This window comes from Trichosurus vulpecula, chromosome 7 (genome assembly GCF_011100635.1).
Source record: "Trichosurus vulpecula isolate mTriVul1 chromosome 7, mTriVul1.pri, whole genome shotgun sequence".
Lineage (NCBI taxonomy): Eukaryota > Metazoa > Chordata > Mammalia > Diprotodontia > Phalangeridae > Trichosurus > Trichosurus vulpecula.
The window spans coordinates 221,424,276-221,444,299 of NC_050579.1; the positions used below are offsets into that span (position 1 = coordinate 221,424,276).

The window sequence follows — 20,024 nt, forward strand, 5'->3', positions numbered from 1 at the left end:
GACCTCAAATGAAAGGAAGATTGTTAATACATTTGGTAATTGGGACTCAAAGTCCAGGTATAATTAATCTTCCTGCACAGGACTTCTCTTCTACCCTTTGCTCTACTGTAGTATCAGCAACATCAAACAAGAAAAAACAAAAATAATGAATGAGAAGTCAGAGAATATATAATAGTGAACCATTAATTACAAGTCTGAAAACCATTGAGGGATCCAAGGTATACAATAAACAATGAAACAAAAGAGATCACATAATTTGAGATGTCCCCCTAGAAAGGACATCAGTGATCATATGGTCTTGCACCTTCATTTTAGTTACTCAGTTCATTCATTTGTTATTCTGAGGCCAAGTCTCCCTATCTTGCCCAGGCATGGCCACTCACAAGCCTGATCCCACTGTTAATCAGCACAGGGGCTTTGACCTGAGCCAATTCATCCCACCTTGGGCATCCTGGTGGCCCTTAGATCCCAGAGACTCCCCATATTGACACTGGACTTGGATGTCCTATTGGCTTTAGCCTTACCACAGCTCAGAACTTCTGAGCTCAAGAGATCCATCGGATTTGATCTCCCTAGTAAGCAAGATGATAGGCACATGTACCACCAGGCCCAGCTCAAAGGCTTCATTTTGGAGACAAGGAAGCCAAAATCCAAAAAGTCAGGTGAGTAGTTTATAACAGCAAAAAACACAATCTTATCATTCATTCTTCTTTTAAAGAGTAAATATATTCAATTACAAAATAAACATTTACAATGTTCACATTCAATTCTGATTTTCTTTCTGAATAAGATAATGGAACCCAAAATACAAGATTAATCACATGAAAAGCAGTGTCGAAAAATAAAGAATTAGGGTTGGCAAGAACCCCAAATGGTCAGTCTAATAAGAGACATCACTCATGGAGAAGTCATGACTTATGAATTATACTCTTTTAACAATGGCACATGCATGAATTATAACTTCATATCAAGCCAAACACTTATCTTGAGGAGGCATGAACTGCATTCTCTCACAAAAACACCAATAAAATACCAAGGTTGTGACAGAACAATAAAAACCATACCTGTGGCTCATTACCGAGAGTCATGAAAAAAGGGCCCCCACTCGTGGCTGGTGAAATAAATACAGTACTATATATCAGAGGCTTTTCCTCACAAGAGATTCACCTTCCAGGAGAGTTAGTACTAAGTACAATTTCCCCCATTTATGAGACAGCAAGCAGTGTTTGGAGAAAGTCATTTATACCTTCAACAATTTAAAATACCTTGGGGAACTGCAAGTCATGACTTTTCCTCCACCCTCCATGAAATCACAATAAAATGTTCTCAAGCTTGTCAATTTATTGTACCCTTAATTCACTTTCTTATAGTAGTACTCCTCGTGTTACTTGTCTACAAAATCACATCACTACAGTTGCCCCACTGGCCAGTGAACTTTCTCATAAAGACATGAAAGTCAAGAGAATTCTGGTTACTTCTTTCTAAACCTTAATGATTTTTGGTAATGTACCAGTGAGTTCAAGGGACTTCTGAAGTAGGCTGATATGTAAATGTCAATATATCCATTTCACAGCCATATTGTACATGGGACATTTAAACTAAGAACTAATTTGTTTGGGGCAGGTTTCCCTTCTTTCTCATGTGATTTTTGAGAAATTGTCTTAACACAAATAGGACTCGTTTAACCTTATATTTTTTCTGATAATTATTCTGATTATTCTAATAATTTCCTAAACTGGAACTGGATAATTTCACACAAGATGCAACCAACACAATGGCAGCAAGACTAAGTTTTACCGTATTTAATTTTGATTCAACTCTGCTTTTCTCTTTCTCACTAAACTAAATGTTTCAGTTACCTGTGAAAGAACTGACTTTAAGAAATCTGAAACTCACCTACACATACAAAAACCATACAATCTCTTACAAATGTCCAGTCACTGTTAAAAATTACACTTTCAACACTTAATCACCCTGTAACATTTCTTGTATTTCCAAGACCCCTGCATGAAATTTTTAAATTGGAAACTGAAAAGGTGATGCATCTTTCTTTGTAGTGACTGAATAAATTTTTGCTCTATGAGAGTGGAACTGTCAAAGAACTGAATTTACAAGTACAAAAAAAGCTATTTCAGTATTCTGCTGTTTCCTAGCAACTAGAATCTACTGATATTTTCTCATCACAAGTAGGTAATGTGGATAAAATCTGTGTTTCAGTGAAGTCATGTGTCAATGAAAGCAATGCTCTTCAGTGGGGACAAAAAAACTTTGCTAAATAATTTGGCTTTGTTTTACTCCACAAGTCTTGTTCATCCAATCTAGATTTATGATTATAAAAGAGTGATTACAATTGCTAAACAGTCCAGATGATATAGTGATCATTTCTCCTCTGGGGGGAAAATTGTTTAATTTCCCCAGCAAGGGTAGACATAGAAATCGCCAGCCAGGACTGATGGCCATAGAAGAGGTTACGTGAAGATTACTCTGGAGACTTCAGTCTACGAAGGATGGAGTTGCCATTCTCAAGAACAGTGGAATTTAGAATCAAGTCTCAAGAATACCACTTCATTAGTTTGGGGGCAGGTTCTAAAACTACCTCCTTACCCAGATGCTTTTAAAAAGAGCTGTCATGAGAAGAAAGATTAGATCAGTACAGCCAACTTCCACTTAATCTTCAGCATTTTGGAAATCAAAATGGTCAAAGATGGAAAGAACCTTAGATGTCATCCACTTCAATTTCTTCCTTTTACAGCTGAAGAAATTAAAGCTGAGAGAAATTGAATCCCCCTCCTAAAGTCATGCAGCCCATTAGAGACATGGCCAAAACTAGAATGTATTCTCCCAATTTCCCTCCCCCTGGTGCTTTTTCCACTATCACCAATTATTTGGCAGGCAGATTCCTTAGAAATATTACAAGGCCACAATAATTTGCAAACAATGCTTCAGAATATTACCTAAGTTTCAATTTATGGGCAGAAGTCCCAAATACACTCTAGCATTCCGCACCTTCCACCCCCCCTCCAATCCCCACCCCCATCTTCTAAAAGCACCAGGCAGAATTTAAAACTTTATTTCATTTCCTCAGTATCTTGGGAAGAAAAGGCAAGTAGGCCCCTTTCAGTAAAATGGAAGGAGCTGAAAAGGAGACCTGAATTTCAAAGCCTACCTCTGCCACAAGTCATTGTAGCATCTGTGTGTCTCAGTTTCCCCATTTTCAAAATAAGGAGACTAGACCAGATTAATGCTCTCAAACTTAAATTTCATGTTTAAGTATGCAGCCCTCCTCTATTTGCCCTGCCTTTCCAATCTGATCTCAAATAACTCCTCTTCCCTCTAAACAAACTGAACTCTTCATGGATCCCCATCCATGCTTGATCCCATACATGCCCCACATTCTCCCAATACCACGCAACGGTGTTGCACTTCCTCCCCGCCCATACCTGGAATGCCCACTCACCCTTGATGAATTCCTACCTCTGAGACAACTCAAATGCTACCTCTTCCAACAAGCTTTCCCCAACCTAATCTCCCCAGGTAATATTAACCTTGTCTACTTGAGACAACACGCTGCTTGCATGAAGCATTGTTTACAAGGAGACAACTTTGTATTGCTTGCATGAATTTGTTGTATATCATAATTTGGCACTATGGTCATCTGTGTATGTCAGCTCTGAAATTTGATGATTCAATAATGGTGCTAACAATTGCTAAGAAACTAGAAATCATGGAAAAGCTTCAAAAGGATGAATCAGTAAAAACTCTTGCTGCCATGTGTGAAAAATGGTGAGCACACAGGTCCTGCTTATACTGACAAAAAGAAAAATCAACTGCATTCACATGTAGCCAGTCAACATTTAACAAGTTATAAACAAAGCTGTACCAAATACTTTGAGTAGGAAAATCAAGGTCCTACTTTGAAACACCTTATAATTTTACTCAGCCAACAGGCCATCAAAATAATAGCACAAACAATCTGACACTTAGGTTGGAAATATCTGCTAGGTATGAGAAAAGGGCATACAAGTGCCTGGTGGTTGGTGCACAAAATAAACTCTTCCTGGAGTGTAGAGTGATGCAGTAAGTACAGAGAGAGATATGAATGAAAGCATGAATGAGCATTAAGCACCCTACTATAAGCCAAGAACTGTGTTAAACACTAGGAATACAAATAAAAAAGACAAAGACTTGCCCTCACAGACCTTATAATCCTGAAAGGATAAAGAAAACAAATATGGAGAGGAGGATGAGTGAAGCATGGCTGGAATCAATTATAGACATAGTAGCTACCATGTTTTATTGCCATTCTCATATGGGAAAATAGGATCTTTTTTCCAATGCCTCATTAAGGTAGATTTTAGATTCTCTAGACTCTAGGTTCTCAAAGACCTCAAAGAGCCATATCCTATCTAGTTAGAAAGAGTTCCGATAATAGTCTTGGTAAGGGACTTTTATCTGTTTGGTCCAAAAACCATACTAACTATATTCAGAAATGTCCATCACCTGCGTGGTTGCAAGGTACTGACTTTTTTGGCCATAGCAACTAATTCTATCAGCCATAGTGAAATGCATCCCACACCAATAAAAATTATAGATCCTTAAAAAAATAGAATCCTACTATATTGCCTCATTATATATGTGTGTGTCCACATCCATGTCCATGTGTATACATGGGTGTGTCATGGACCCCTTTTGTTTTCTGGTAAAACATGCAGACCCCTCAGAATAATGCTATTAAATTCATAAAACAAAATGCACAGGATTACAAAGGAAACCAATTATATTGAAATACAGTTATCAAAATTTAAAAAAAAAAAAGAAAAAGAAAAAATCAAGTTCACAGACCCCAGATTGAGAACCCCTGATCTGGCTAGCTTTGCTTTCCAATAATGCAATGGTTTTAAAATGTAGCCACAACCTTCACTCAACCAGGAAATTATAGCCAACAACTTGATTAATTCAAAGAAAAAACCAAGGAATAATAGACCATATAAAAGATTAATTACAAAATCATGTGACATAGAAGCAAAGGACCTGAGATCACCCTGAAACTTACAATTGTGGATGCTATTTACTTAATGAATGGTATTCAGCAAAGCAAAACTCTTTAACGAGGAATGTGTCTTAGAAGGTGTTATAAAGGAGTATCACCACCAAACCATCTATCTATAATAGTTGGGCATTCAAAGGTAAGAAGCAGGTGAGAAATGATCTAATTAAGTTTACATTAACCTAGTTTACAAATTTAGAAATGCCAAAGCCATTGTCAAGTAGAGTCTAGATCATCCACATGAAATGGATGAAAGCAAGAAAAAGAAAATATCTTCTCAAATCTCTTAGTAGTGATGCCCTTGTTTAGAAAAATATATATACAAATGCAATGCAAAAGAATCCCTATTACATGTCAAATGCTGTGTGAGGCACTAGGTATACAAAAACAAACAAATGTAATAATCACTGTTCTCAAGGAGTTTATATGTGAATAGAGAGGACAACATGAACATACGTAGAGAATAAAATACAAGGCAGTTGGGGAGTCAGGAAAAGTGATAATGGAACACAGCAAGAGTAGAAAACTCAAAATAGGAAACCAATCCCAAAATTCAAAAATAATTCCAGAACACAGCAAAACTTCATCAATGGTGACAAATGGAGGAGGAAGCCACCTGAGTCAAAGATTATTTTTAAAAAGATGTGGGCACTGCTATCATCTCTCCTCTTGACTCTGGTCACTTTCACTCGCTATCCTCCATGCCTGGAATTTCCTCTCTCCTTGTCTCTACTTCTAGGCTTCCCTGGCTTCCTTCAAGTCCCAACTAAAATCTCATCTTCTGCAGGAAGTCCTACTCATCCCCCCTTAATGTTCTCAGATTCCCAGGGCAGCTAGGTGGAGCAGTGAGTAGAGCACCAGCCCTGGAGTCAGGAGGAACTGAGTCCAAATCCAGCCTCAAACACTTGACACAGTTACTAGCTTTGTGACCGTGGGCAAGTTACTTAACCCTGATTGCCCTGCCTTCCCCCCTCCAAAAAAAAAAAAAAAAAGGAATGCTTCAGATTCCCTCTCAGATTATCTCCAGTTTATCCTGTATATGTTCATGCATAATTATTTGCATGTTGTCTCCCCTCTTAGATGATAAAGCTCACTGAAGACAAGCACTGTTTTTTGCCTTTTTTTATATTCCCAGAACTTAGCACAGTGCCTGGCACATATTAGATGTTTAATAAATGCTAACTATTGAGAAAAGTGGTGCTTTTTTAAAAGAACATTTCTGCATTAAGAAAAAAGCATTGATGTTTAATTAACTTTATAATAAACATTTTTTTAAAAGAAATGCACAAATAATAGAGTCACTGAGCTTACCAAAAAGGCAACATACTGCAGTCATAGTGGGAGGATGACTGGAATTGAAATGTTTTACCATTAATCAATTAACAAGCATTTATTAAGTACCTACTATGTTCCAGGCACTGTGCTAAGCACTAAGGATACAAAGACAAAATTGATAAAATCTAAGTCATTAAGATATCAAGCCCTGATTCTAATGCATGTGGACTTCATCTACACAACTCACAGTTTGTTGAGTTAACAATACAAATCAGCAGACATATTCTGATGAGAATAGCAAATGACTCAAAGAATGCACGAGTGAAAAATATCTGAGGTATCTCCATATTAGATATTGCAATGTCGTTAATAATGTGGATAGAGAACTAGACCTACAGAAAGGCCTGAGTTCAAATCCTGCCTCAGACTTCTGATACTAGCTGTGTGGCCCTAGGCAAGTCACTGTCTGTCTCAGTTTCCTTATCTATAAAACGGGGCAAACAGGTGCATCTACCTTCCAAGGCTGTGGTGAGGATCAAAAGGCCTAATGTTTGTACAGCACTCTGCAAACTTTAAAACACTATAGAAATGACACTGACAATGACACTGAGGTCTGCAAATGTTCCTACAAAGTTAAAAAGAGTGCTGCATTTGGGCCTGGATTCAAACCTAGTTTTATCGTTGACTGAGCCTTTGTGATTTTAGACGAGTCATTTGACCTCTGGTAGTCTCATCTGTAAAATGAAGGAACAAACCAACCTTTCCCGCCTGATTACATATTACTCCCCTTCCCCTACTCTACAGTTTAACCAAACTGGCCTCTTCTGCTCTTCCTCAGACACAACGCTCTATTTCCATCTTCTCACCTCTGCTTCCTTAAGACTCAGCTCAGATAGCACCTTCTACATGAAACCTTTCCAGATCCCCTTCGCTCTAAGTGACTTCCCCCTAAAAACTGTTACTGTTATTCAGCCATTTTTAGATGTGCCTGACCCTTCGTGACCATATCTGGGGTTTTCTTGGCAAAGATACTGAAGCAGTCTGCCATTTCCTTCTCCAGCTCATTTTACAGAAGAGGAAACTGAGGCAAACAGGGTTTGGTGATTTGCCCAGGGTCACACAGCTAGTAAGTGTCTGAGGCCAGATTTGAACTCAGGAAGATGAGTCTTTCTGACTCTAGGCCCAGCACTCTAGCCACTGTGCCATCTAGCTGCCTCCCTCAGAAAAATTACCTTGTATCTGTTTCATAAATATTGTATATACATGTAAACTTACCGTAGGTCGGGAATTGTTTGACTTTTGTCTTTATATCCCCAGTCTAGCGTAGTGTCTGACACACAGTAAGTGCTTAATAAATTCTTGATGACTTCTTAACATCCCTTCCACCTCTAAATCCATGATTCTATGAAGATCAGATGTATGGGGCCAGGGAAAAATGTAGCCAACTCCAAGGGGTGAGGGGAGTTTCTAGGATAGAATAAAGGGGGAGGGTATTCTTCTGAGAACAGGACAGAACTTCCGCTCTAGAGAAGCTTCTCTAGACATCTAAACAACAAATTGGAATGTGATGGCAAGAGCGCTAGATTTGCCATGAGAAGGGCAGACCGTGGCCAAATCACTACAACTTCTTTGAACTTCAAGTTCCTCACATGTAAAATTAAAGGGCTAGCTAAATGATTCTTAAGGTGGCTTCTAGCTCTAAATTCTATGTTCTATGACAACCAGGAGCTAAGAGAAAAAAGCAACTTTTAGTTAGCTTAGAGCTATATGCATCATTACAGGGGCCAGACCAAGAGATAAGCCCTTTAAGGCCCAAGTTGATAATGCCTCCCAACATCCAGCATCCAACCTGAAAAACCAGGAAAGTGCCTGAGGCGATTCCTTCAGTGGCAGAGGCTTGGCTGCCAAGGGCAGCAGCGGCGGATGACAGCTTTGGGCAGTGTATTCTGGCAACAAGGCGGTGGTTAGCAGGTAGGAGGGTGGCCAGAGACCTCCAGGAGAGAAGCAGAAGCTAGGTCTACAGCCCCCCTGCGTGTATGCTGTACTCATAAGTATCTCTGGGTTTTGCACATAAACTGTGCCTCCATTCCCTCTATTCAGATGGACACTGTGCCTCAATTAGTCATTCTGACACAATCAACATCTGCAGCAGCAAAGCAGAGCAACAGAAAGAGAGGTAGCAAGGCACCTTAGGAAGAACAGCAGAAATGGAAGCAGCCCTGAAAGAAATGGGAGCAACGACCTCAGGGAGATCAGCAAAAGCACCGAGCAAAAGGCCCTCTCCAACTCCCAGGAGGCAGGAGCAATAGCAGAAAAAGCATGATGGAAGGGATAGGATATGATATCTATCACAATCCCACGTGGTTCAGTGGTTCTTCCACCCTTCTTCAGGAAGAAAGGTAGTGAAAGAAACTAAGGCGGGGGGTGGGGGGGGGACCCACATTGAGAAGCTTAGGACATTATGGTAGTTCATGCTTCAAAACCAGTAGTTCATGAGGGCTTCATTTTTCCTCTTCTCACATTCCCTTATTTCAATCAATCAATACGCATTTTTTAAGTGCCTGCTATGTTCAAGAAACTATTTGCCAGTCACTCTGCTACAGCTGGTAATACAAAATACAAAAAAAATGAGATAATCCTTGTTCTCAAGGGGCTTCTGCTCTCCTGGAAGGATACACAATTACAGTATACAAACAAATTCAATTTTAAGATGGATAAAAATCACACAGAGACTTTGGGAGGGGGAAGCAATAACAACTGGGGGTATGAGGAAGATTTTTTGGAGGAGGCAGCATTTGAACTGCTCCTCAAAGGGAGATAAGAAATTCAAAGAGGAAGAGTCAGAAAGGAAAGTATCCTCAGCATGGGGGACAGCCTGTGGAAAGGTAAAAAGGTAGGAGATAGAATTTTACATACAGGGAACTCCAAGTACATCATTTTGGCTGAAATGATGAATACATGCGGGGTGAGGAGGGGAGTAATGCTGGAAAGAGAGGTTGGAGTCAGACTGTGATGGGCTTTAAATGACAAAACAAAGAGTCTGTATTTTATCCTAAAGGCAATGGGGAGCCACTGAAGCTTCTTGAAGAGAGGAATGATACTATCAGATGATGAAACTTTCCTAATGAGGATTTTGTTGGATCTAGCTATGTATTTTAAGGTGAGGCCAGAAAGAAGGCAGGCTTGATATAACATTTCTCACGGTTACTAGTCTAGTAAAATCTATTGTTACCTCAAAATCTGTATGTGTACAAAAGGGGAGTCAATTCTTTCTCAGTAAGAAACAGAGGTTTCTGGATAGCAAATTTTCCCCAACTATTCGGTTGGGGATTGAGCAAGAAGCATGACAACGTCAGAAATCAGCTGGACATCTTTCACACAAGGCCTACTTTCATGCTACGTTAGTAGAGTGGAAAGTACAAAAGGCTGGCTTCAGAATCAGGAAGACTTGAATTCAAATGCCTCTGACACTTATTAGCTATGTGCCAATGAGCAAGTCATGTAACCTTCAGGGTCTCAGTCTCTAAGACCATAAGTTACAAAGGGTTGCAGATCTGCATTAGTAGAGAGAGGATACGCTTCCAGGAGCTCCTTATACTGATGAAATGATGGTTCAAGGCCAACAAAAAACAAATACATAAAAGGTAATACCCAGTAAAATTATTTTAATGGACAGGTAAGAACGATTACAACTAGTATATCAATTTTCTGAATGTATTTTAAATGAATTCTTCCTAAGGGCTTCAAAAGAGTGGGTTTCCTTTAGCAGGTAATCATTTCACTCACAACTCCATTCACATTACATGGTACTGTAGTTGAAAGAACCCTGGAACTCAAGAAAACATGGGTGCAAATCCTGCCTTAGACACTTTCTAGCTGTGTGACCCTTGGCAAGTCACTTAACCTCTGTCTTAAGCCTCAATTCCTTCATCTATAAAATAATAGTATATGCCTCACAGAGTTGTGGTTAGGAGCAAACGAGATAATGTCTATAAGGTTCTGTGCAAACCTTAAAGCACTATATAACTAACAATGATATTTATGTAATTTATATAATATGTAATATTATACATATATATATAAATGTTCCAAATTTGTTTTTAAAAAATTTTCTTCAACAAGGAGTGCAAAGATCAATCTTGATGTACCCCTCATTGAAGCATTATGAATTCTAACTCAATGCAGAATAAATTAATGCTACCTTACAATGTTTCCCAAAAGAAAATATACTCTTTACTCATGCGGTACTTTTCAGTTATAATATTTTGGGTTTTTTCCTAGTACATATCCATATGAGAACAAAGGCATTCATTCATATAGTTACCAAGCAAATGTAGGCAACTTAACAATTTGCTTTATTAAACATTTGTAAAGTGTTACTTGATTAGTTCATGTGAAGCTTGAAAAATTCAGAATTATCAATTTTATTGCCTATTGGCATAAGTAGCACTGCCTTGTCTATATCAACCCATTTTCCAATAACCCTGGATAAATTACTCTCTCACTGAGCTGTACTCCTGAGAAAATCCATCCCGGTCTCCAAGAAAGTGACTAGTGAGACCAGACAAAGAATTTATACATAATTCTACAGTAACAATCAATTTTTCTTTTACCACGGCTTAGAAAACCACACTACACACTGCTTCTGAAGAGGATAAGGGATTTTTTAAAAGGAGATTCAGTGCTCTTTGGAAATGAGATAACTTGATCAAGTGCCTACATGGCATATTTTTATCCAAAGCAACAAATACTTGCTCAACCACAGACTTGACTGCTGTTCTTAAAAAGAGAAAAAGGAAATCCTTTGTGAAAAGAAAAATCCTTTCTTTCTGCTATGATTTTAAGAAACGGTAGCTTATTCATCTGTCAATTATCTCCTTGGAAACTTCTCATCCTCTTCTTTGTATCTAAATGGAAAATCTACAAACATCAACTAAATTTTCTTAAAAGGATCTCTTTGAATAAAGTTTTTTACCTTGGTCTTTTCTCATGAAAGACCTCACAGATAGAATGCAAAACTAATCTCATTGTGAGATGAGAAAATCTGTGTTCTCAAAAGGCTGAAAAGACTTAGGATACAGTCATATTATAAGACACTTATGACATCTTCTTTTGATAACTCATATTTCAATTGCTCTCACACTAACTTAATGGGGGCTTTTCAAAACCTTAAAATTGGTAAAAAGTAAATCATTCTCCCTCAAAAAATCAGGTTGAGTTTTGGAAACTGTCCAGTCAAACTATGAAACTATTTTAAAAGGCAATTTCTTTCTCTTAGCTTTTTCTTACTTTTCAATATTTGTTTCAAACCTGAAGATTTAAATTGCCAACAATTTATGTACAAAAAAATTCACAACAGCTTTTCCTCAAGACAAAGAACTGGAATCTAAGAAGTGCCCATTAATTGGGGAATAGATGAAAATGTGTTATATGAACGTAATGGAATACTACTGTGCCACAAGAAATGATGAAGGGGACAGTTTTGGAGAAACTTGGGAAGATTTGTATGAAGTGATGCAGAATGAAATGAGCAGAACCAAGAGAAAAACTTATACAATGCTGAAATCATTTTTTTTTGTTTTCTTTTGGTTTTTTGGAGGAGGGAAGGCAAGACAACTGGGGTTAAGTTACTTGCCCAAGGTCACACAACTACTAAGTATCACATGTCTGAGTCTGGATTTGAACTCAGGTCCTCCTGACTCCAGAGCTGGTACTCTATTCACTGTGCCACCCAGCTGCCCCATGAAATTTTTAAAAAATAATTGAAAGACTTAAGAATCATGGTCAATTCAACAACCAACCACAATTCCAGAGGTCCCATGATGAAACATGCAATTACCTCTTGACACGGAGGACTCAGAGTACAGACTGAGACATATATGATGGACACAGCTAATGTGGAAATTAGTTTTACTGAACTATGCATTTTTGTTACAAAGGTATTGTCTTTCTTTTTCCAACAGCTGGGGAAGGACAGAAGGTAAGAGGGAGACGAAATAGATTTTTGTTAACAGAAAACATTTTTTAATTCCTAATGATCATCTATCTGCTTACCCCAGCCTGCCTATTTGTCCACATCACATCTTCAATGCCTTATTCTAGCAAAAAAATAATAATAATAATTCTCCAGCCAGCCCTACTCTTAACTCCATAGAGAAAATTTAATTCTGATAAATTACTGTAATAGTCATAGAAACCTTGGGAAAATACCTTGGGAAATATTCTAGCACTGTTTTTCCCAAGCATTGACATGGAGCAAACTTTTATTGGTCCATAAAATTTATACTAACAAAGTTCCTTACCTCTAAAAAGCCCATAACTTTTTTAAATGAAACTCCCTCTCTGCTTTTTGGTTCCATGTTGTTCTTCTAATCCTCAGTTCCCTTCTCCCCTGCCCAATAAGGTTGTGGAAGGCAAAGAATGCAACCTTAGAATATTCACATAGGTTCCACAGAATCAAAGAGCAAGAAAGGATTTCTTCATTTTGCAGATGAAGAAAAAGAGGCCAAGAGGGGGTTAACGGCTTGCCCAAGGTCACAGAGGTAGCAAATAACAATGCCAGGATATGATCCCATATCGTTTGAATTGAAATTCAATGTTCTCAAAAGAAAATGCTCCCCCTTCCCTTCTTTCAAGAGGTAGGAAACTATGGGTGTGGAACACCTATACAGTCAAACTCAGTTCACATGTTGGTTAGGTTTGCTGTAAACTGATTTTTCCCCCTTTTAATTGTCTGACCCAAGGGTAAGGGAGGAAAAGGGGACATACTAAGAAATGGAGATGATGTAAAAACGAAAGCTATTAATTTTTTTAATGCAATGTTCTTTCCACAATATTGTTTCTGTACAGAAACATTGCTCTAACACACTCTGCTTCCATCATTTAAGAATCCCCCTTCAGCTAATCTAAATCTCTTTAGCTGCAATGTAAGTCAATTTCTTATTCCTACTTTCAGTGGAAAAACAGGATGCGCCTTTTTTGACAGAGCATGAATTCCAAAAACATTTCTTTCTAAAAAACATCATTGTCAAAGGCAGAAATAACACAAAATGAATAAGGATGAATTCCAGGATACATATTCCTTCCCTATTGTGCCTCAGTGTGAAACTTCAGCATTCTCTATTCCTGAAAGTGAGGAAAGATTCTGCTTCCTGATTCTCCCACATAAGGACAGAATAAAGATGGGTACTAGAAGCCCTAGGCAGAGCCTTCTTCATTTCCAGGTGAGCCTTGCAAGGCCTGGGGGATGGGCTCTCTCAATCAGATTCTGGTCTTGGCCTGCCTTTCAGATTATCTCAGGCAGTAGTTAAGAGAGTGGCACAGTCATCTCTCCCTCACCACCACAACTAAGAGCTCAGAGTGGGCAGTGTGCTATGATGAAAAGAAAACAGATTTGGAGTCAGAAAACCTGTGTTTGATGCCACCTACATGACCTTTGGCAATGAGAGACAACATGATACAATGGAAAAGGCACTGGCTCAGGAGTCAGAGGAGCTCGTGTCAAATCCTATCTTTGGCATTTAGTACCTAAATGATTTTGTAAAATGAAAGGATTGGACTAGGTGGCCTCTGACGGCCCTTCCAGCTCTAAATCTATGCTTCCACCAATGATCTGATATAACCCCCTCATTTCACATGTGAGCACATTAAAACTAGAGAAGTAAAGTAACTTACCTCTGGTCACAAAGGTATTAGATGGCAAAACTGAAATTTGAGGGTGGAAAAATTATTAAGAAAAAAATTTTAACTAAAAATTTTATCAAGAAAAAAATTTAACTGAAAAAATGTGGCAGTGGTGGAGGTGGCAATTATATTTTAAGAGTAAGTGAAAATGGATAGACAGTCTAAGTGTTGCACTGGTAACCATTAAATAATAAAAGACCTAAGGGAAGCCTTCCAATGGGTTGAGCTGATACTCTCTTGAAGAACTGATGGAAGAACCTGGGCAAGAATCTCACAGTATGAGAAAGTGAGTGGGTTTTGATCAACACCCACATTAAGGCAATTAAATAAGCATTTTATTTAGAGTTGAATACATGCCAAGAATTATGCTAGGGATATAAAAACAAAAATGGAGTCAATCTTGCCCTGCAGAAACTTATATTCTATCAAAAGATAAAACATGTACACAGATTTCTAGTCACAAAATATATAACAATAAATATGAAATCACAGATCATCCAAGTACTGAAATAGGCAGAATGCCCGGCTTGCAAGCAAGTATTTTATTTAATTTCTTTCCATTGTCCTCCTAATTATAGATTTTACAAATCCACCTTGATTATTCAAGTATTTCATTTTTATAGGATCATCCAGTCTTTCCAAAGACTTTATCAGCATTCATAAAACTGCATGCAGATGGCCATGCTAACCTTTTCTTATATTTTATATGTGGTCATCTTATGTGCTTCATAGATTTTACAAATTTTACTGTCATTGAATTTTGCTAACTAAAAAAAATGACCACAACAAAACATGTGCCAATACCGAAAAAATATGAGAACTGGTTATTTTTTGTAAGAATTTCATCCCTGCCATTTGCTATCAAATATAAAAATAAATATAATAAATACTATAACAAATAAGCTGTCAAAATATCTACCATAAACATCATGCCCTATGCAAATAGACATCAATGCAGAAAAGTTTTTTTTTTCCTTCCAACTCCTGCCTCTTCCCGCCTCTTGTCACAAAAAAGTACCAGATATAAAAATAACTCAGTCCTTTACTCCAACACCATGTACGTCATTTACAAACATGTTTAACATAATTATATAATCTTACAGTTTGTGGCATTACAATGTAGCAACCATACCAAGGGAATTTCCTCTATAAACAATAAACATGAATCTATTAATTGAGAGTCATTCCAAATGGCTCAAAATTGTCTCATTAAGTCTAACATCACCTAGAGCTTAGCAACAGATTTAACCAAATTAATCTGCTCAATATGTGAATTGACAAAATGCCATACTGGGCGGGGTCAGCCCAATGTTCTACCTGGCTGAGTATTCTATCCTCTAATAATACCTCCAAAGAACATGTGGTGAAGAGACACGTGGGCAAAGACAACAGCAACTGTTCTAAGGAGGTTAGGGATGTTGCCTAAATAGTCAACCTTCAAGTGCTCCAAAAGGACAGCTATATTCATGACATTATCTAAAAAACTTTTTGAAACTGGATCTTCAGCTTCTGTTTGCCCTCCCTACATCCTCTATTATTGACTATCTTATAAATACTATAACACTAGAACATTCTGTTCATAGGAATCAAGATCTGGCAAGTAATCTCTGAAAACCTTTAAACTGCTCTTTAGTGATGCACTAAGGGAGAATGATATGATTTCACCGTTAAAAAAAAAAAAAAAGTCAGAAATTCGACCCTAAGGTGAATTTTGGGGTCACTGTGAAAATTCCAATGATCCAATACTACAGGCTTGAAAATCTAGACACACTTTTCTCAAAGACTGAGACCATTTCCCACTGAAAATCAAATGTCCTCACATTTATCTAGACACACATTTAGTTTCTCAACTTTTCACATGTAAAAAATAAAACATACCCATCTTCTACTTTAATATAATTTAAGAATAAACAGAACAGTATGCATATGCAAAAGAGTTCTTTTTTTAAGAAAGAACGAGATACAATTAGTTTCAAATAAATCTGTATACCACTAGTTTTATAAGAAAAGCAGTTAGTTCATTCTTAATTTATTTGTGATTTAGACTAGATGAGAAGTTGCAAAATCAAAAGTAGTTAGAGCAAAAAATACTCAAAAGGATGACAGAATCATTTTTCACAGCCAATTCTGGTTAGTTTTGCCATTACCAGGCCTTGGGCTGAAATGAAAACTGCAAAGTGAAATCTGTTTAAATGTAGTCAACAAGTGCTCATAAAGCAACTTAAAATTCTAATAAAATAAAGAAAAGAATTTGCAGTTAATATTCTGGGTACTTCAAACTATGTTTCACCTCCATCATTAATCTGTAAGTAACACTAAACAGTCAAGAAATAAATGCTTTTTAATGTTGTTGGGGTTTTTTAAAAGAATTTTTGGTTTGGGATGAAAAGGAAAGATAAAATACAATAGTACATGCCTCTTCTAAAATAAATCAGAATTTTATTTTTAAAAATAGGAACACTCTAGTGTTCTCTATAATAACATTAGAAGTAGAAGTAGTACACACAATTAACCTACAGAATAAAAGGCAAGGTCATTACACAACTATATATATTTTTAAATGGCCACCAGTTAAAGAATTGTATCTTCAGCAATTGTTTTAATTTGAACCTTTCAAACTCTTACTCATCATATTTCTTGAATGCAGCTACCTCCAATTTTCCTTGTATTATTTGTGACAGCATCAACATATACCCATTTTTACTATTAAATGAAGGACTGCTCTCTGACTTCAGCTCCAAACTGGAGGAACAAGATATTAGGAAGTACCCTATCAAAGATTGAGGTAAAACACTCAAGCTTTAAGATACATCACAACATATACTGATGTTCAGGACAAGAAAAGGAACTACAAAGAAATACGGAGGGAGGGAGGGAGGAGGAAGGGAGGGAGGGAGGAAGGAAGGAAGGAAGGAAGGAAGGAAGGAAGGAAGGAAGGAAGGAAGGAAGGAAGGAAGGAAGGGAGGGAGGGAGGGAGGGAAGGAGGAAGGAAGGAAATAAACATTTATTAAGCAACTCCTATGTGCCAGGTACTGTGCTAAGCAATTGAGATTCAACTCAAAACCATCACGAGCATAACTCTTGCTAGTACCATCACTCATTAGCCCTGTGTGCTTATCATATGCCTGTCAAGTTATAGAATGAAAACTATTTGAGATCATATCTAAGTTTTCTCCTACCCCTGGTACCCGATGGGCACTTCTACATTCACTGGCTGTTTAACTCTCTGAGGGGTGAAGTAGTTAAGACAGAGGAGAGCAGAAATCACTGCTTGGGATAAAAACTTTAACAACTGAAATACTCAAGACCAGACAGGAGAACCAGGTCACCTGAACCTCACACTTCTTTATGTGTGCAGCAGAATGGCAATATACCAGTCATGTTCCAGCTGGAGCCAGCCTTGCCCTCAAGGAGCACTGAGTTCCACAGACCAGGGGCAAGGAACCTACCCCTACCTCTACACACACACACACACACACACACACACACACACACACACACACACACACACACCCCAGCATTTTCTATTAGTTAGGACAAACAAAACTCCCAGTCACACCCTAATTGTTCCATTAAGTTATTCACCTAGGGAATTTTCTTTAGTTAATTTATTGAATACTCAATAATGGTGGACATTTTTATTCATCAAACTACAGAAACTAAAATTTAACAAAAGAATTTTTAAAATAAGACACAAAATGACATTTTTTTTTATATTAGGGTATGCTTAAACATACCTGGCACAGCCTATACACATGCCTATGACAGAACAGCAAACCCCTAGTGGATTAATTTACCACTTTACACAGGACGCTTTCTGTTTCTTCCTTACTCATATAGTCTGTCAAGCTCCCTATCAAGTTTAGTTTAAAATCTGGGATATATTTAGCAAATTATGTACCCAAAGTACAAAAAGATATCCACATAACTCTTAATTCTGTGGCAGGAGAACATCTGCAAGTTAATCTAAACCCCTTCTATTAGGGAAAACAAAATCAGTTTGGAAAAGACACAAGGATTTTGAAATTAGCAAAATTTCAACTAATATTTTAAAGAAAGGATTTATCTCAATATTTTCTTTTTTGTCCATGCCTACAGTTTAAAAAAAAAAAAAGTGAAACATCAGGAACCCACCTGGCTACAAATTCAATGAGCTACATTTTATTTCTTATTAGAAAAACTATGAAAATCTTTATAATAGACAGCAGCCTCTATTTTTTCTGCAAAGGATAAAATATGCTCATAAGCCCTTTATGTTTACTCTCACAATTTGTATAAGGTTATTCAACTTATTTGTTCATTCATTTGAAGCACCATCAACATAGGCTAGTCATCATCAGCTAAGTTTTCCTAAATGACCCAATTGCAGCACGACCTGTGTTAAATTCAAGAATAAAAAAGGACAGGAGTCATAGAGAGGGGATGAGACAAGGTTAGCTCTGAAAAAAAAAAATCAAGCAATGTACTTACTGCCAAAGCCTTGGACAGTTTGGCTCTAAAGTCATTCAAGATGATTGACACAATATCCTGATGCGGCACAAACGCAAAGCCACGCTCCAAATAGACTTTCCTTCCTCGGAACAAATCCAAAGCATCAGCAAAAGGAACCTGGGAGCAGAAAGCCAGGAAAAGCAGGTTATTGTGTAACAAGCTCAGTTTTCGTATGTGCTAAACCTAAATAAAGCTCACGTTTAGACAGTGCTTCCTTAAGAAGTAACATCCACAACAAACCAGAAGAAAAAGAAAAAGGGCAAATTCATACCGCACAAAATGGGAAAATGGCGTGGGGTAGGGGAGGAGTAATACAAATAAACCTAAGGAAATCATCTGACTATATTAAATAAAACAGTTAACATTTATATAGGGCTTAGTATGTTCCAGGCTCTGTGCTTAGCTCTTTTACAATTATTATCTCATTCGGCCCTCACAACTTTTGGGAGGTAGGTGCTATTACTATCCCTATTTTATAGATGAGGAAACTGAGGCATACAGAGACTAAGTGACTTGCCCAGGGTCACACAGCTAGTAAACGCCTGAGGCCAGATTTTAAAGCACTCTACCTACTGTACCACCTAGCTGTCCCATGTCTGCAAGTAATTGCAAGTATTTAGGGAAGATAGTAAAGTAAAGGCCTTACTTCTGTTCCATAATAATCATGACAATTATTTATTGGAAGAGATAGGGTGAAAGTCCCCAACCTGTGACTTTATCAATGACTTATGATTTCATTAATGCTGGGGATTCTCCCGCCAGAGATTCAGAATGTCAACTCATTTCGAACTCAGTCATAGAGAATTATCTGGGACACTTGGAAGTTAAGTGACTTACTTGCCCATCGTTATAAAGCCTACCTGTATCAGAGGTAGGTCTTTCTTTTTCAAGACTGACTCTATACCTATGCCACACTGGTGACTCAGCTTCTCAATAACAAAAATAATTATAAGTCCAATTACCATCATATTGCTATTAATAGAACTTTACTTTTTTATCACTTTCATAGATATTATCTCACTTGATCTTCTCATAACCTCTTACCAAAGGTATCATGAATTCCCATTTTACAGATGATGAAGGTAAGAGTCAGAGAGAATGGAAGCAACCTGCTGAACATCACACAGCTAAGTAGTAGGGCCAGGGCTGACCCTACGTCTAAGTTTTTTCTCCTACATTACCTTGCCGTGCTAAAAACTGAAATCTCTCTCTACTGACCCACAGCTCTTTAAATTTCCTACTGAGCACTGCCCCCTACTCTGTATTTCACACAGCATCAAGTGGAATGTGTACACAAAATATGTACTACCAAAAACTATCAAGATGGTACGTATGTAGCCTCCAAATCTCTCTCTTTCTCTATTCATTGTAAAATTTAAATGGTTTATCCCAACATTAGAAAATGTCAATAATGAAACAACCATTTTAGTGTTCACCTTTGCTATTAAACCAATTTTTAACCTGTTTATTGTTCTGTAACTGCCGTTGTTCAATTGTTTCGTCCTTGTACAACTCTTTGTGACATCAG

The 20,024-nt window shown here is 37.6% G+C and overlaps 1 protein-coding gene across 1 annotated transcript in view; it reads right to left on the reverse strand.

Moving 5' to 3' along the window:
* Positions 1-20,024, reverse strand: part of PRIM2 (DNA primase subunit 2) — a 361,392-nt gene that overhangs the window by 274,698 nt on the left and 66,670 nt on the right. Inside the window, exon 7 of the mRNA XM_036767629.1 lies at positions 18,476-18,613. Coding sequence (XP_036623524.1) covers positions 18,476-18,613 — 138 coding nt within the window. The remainder of the gene's footprint in view (positions 1-18,475; positions 18,614-20,024) is intronic.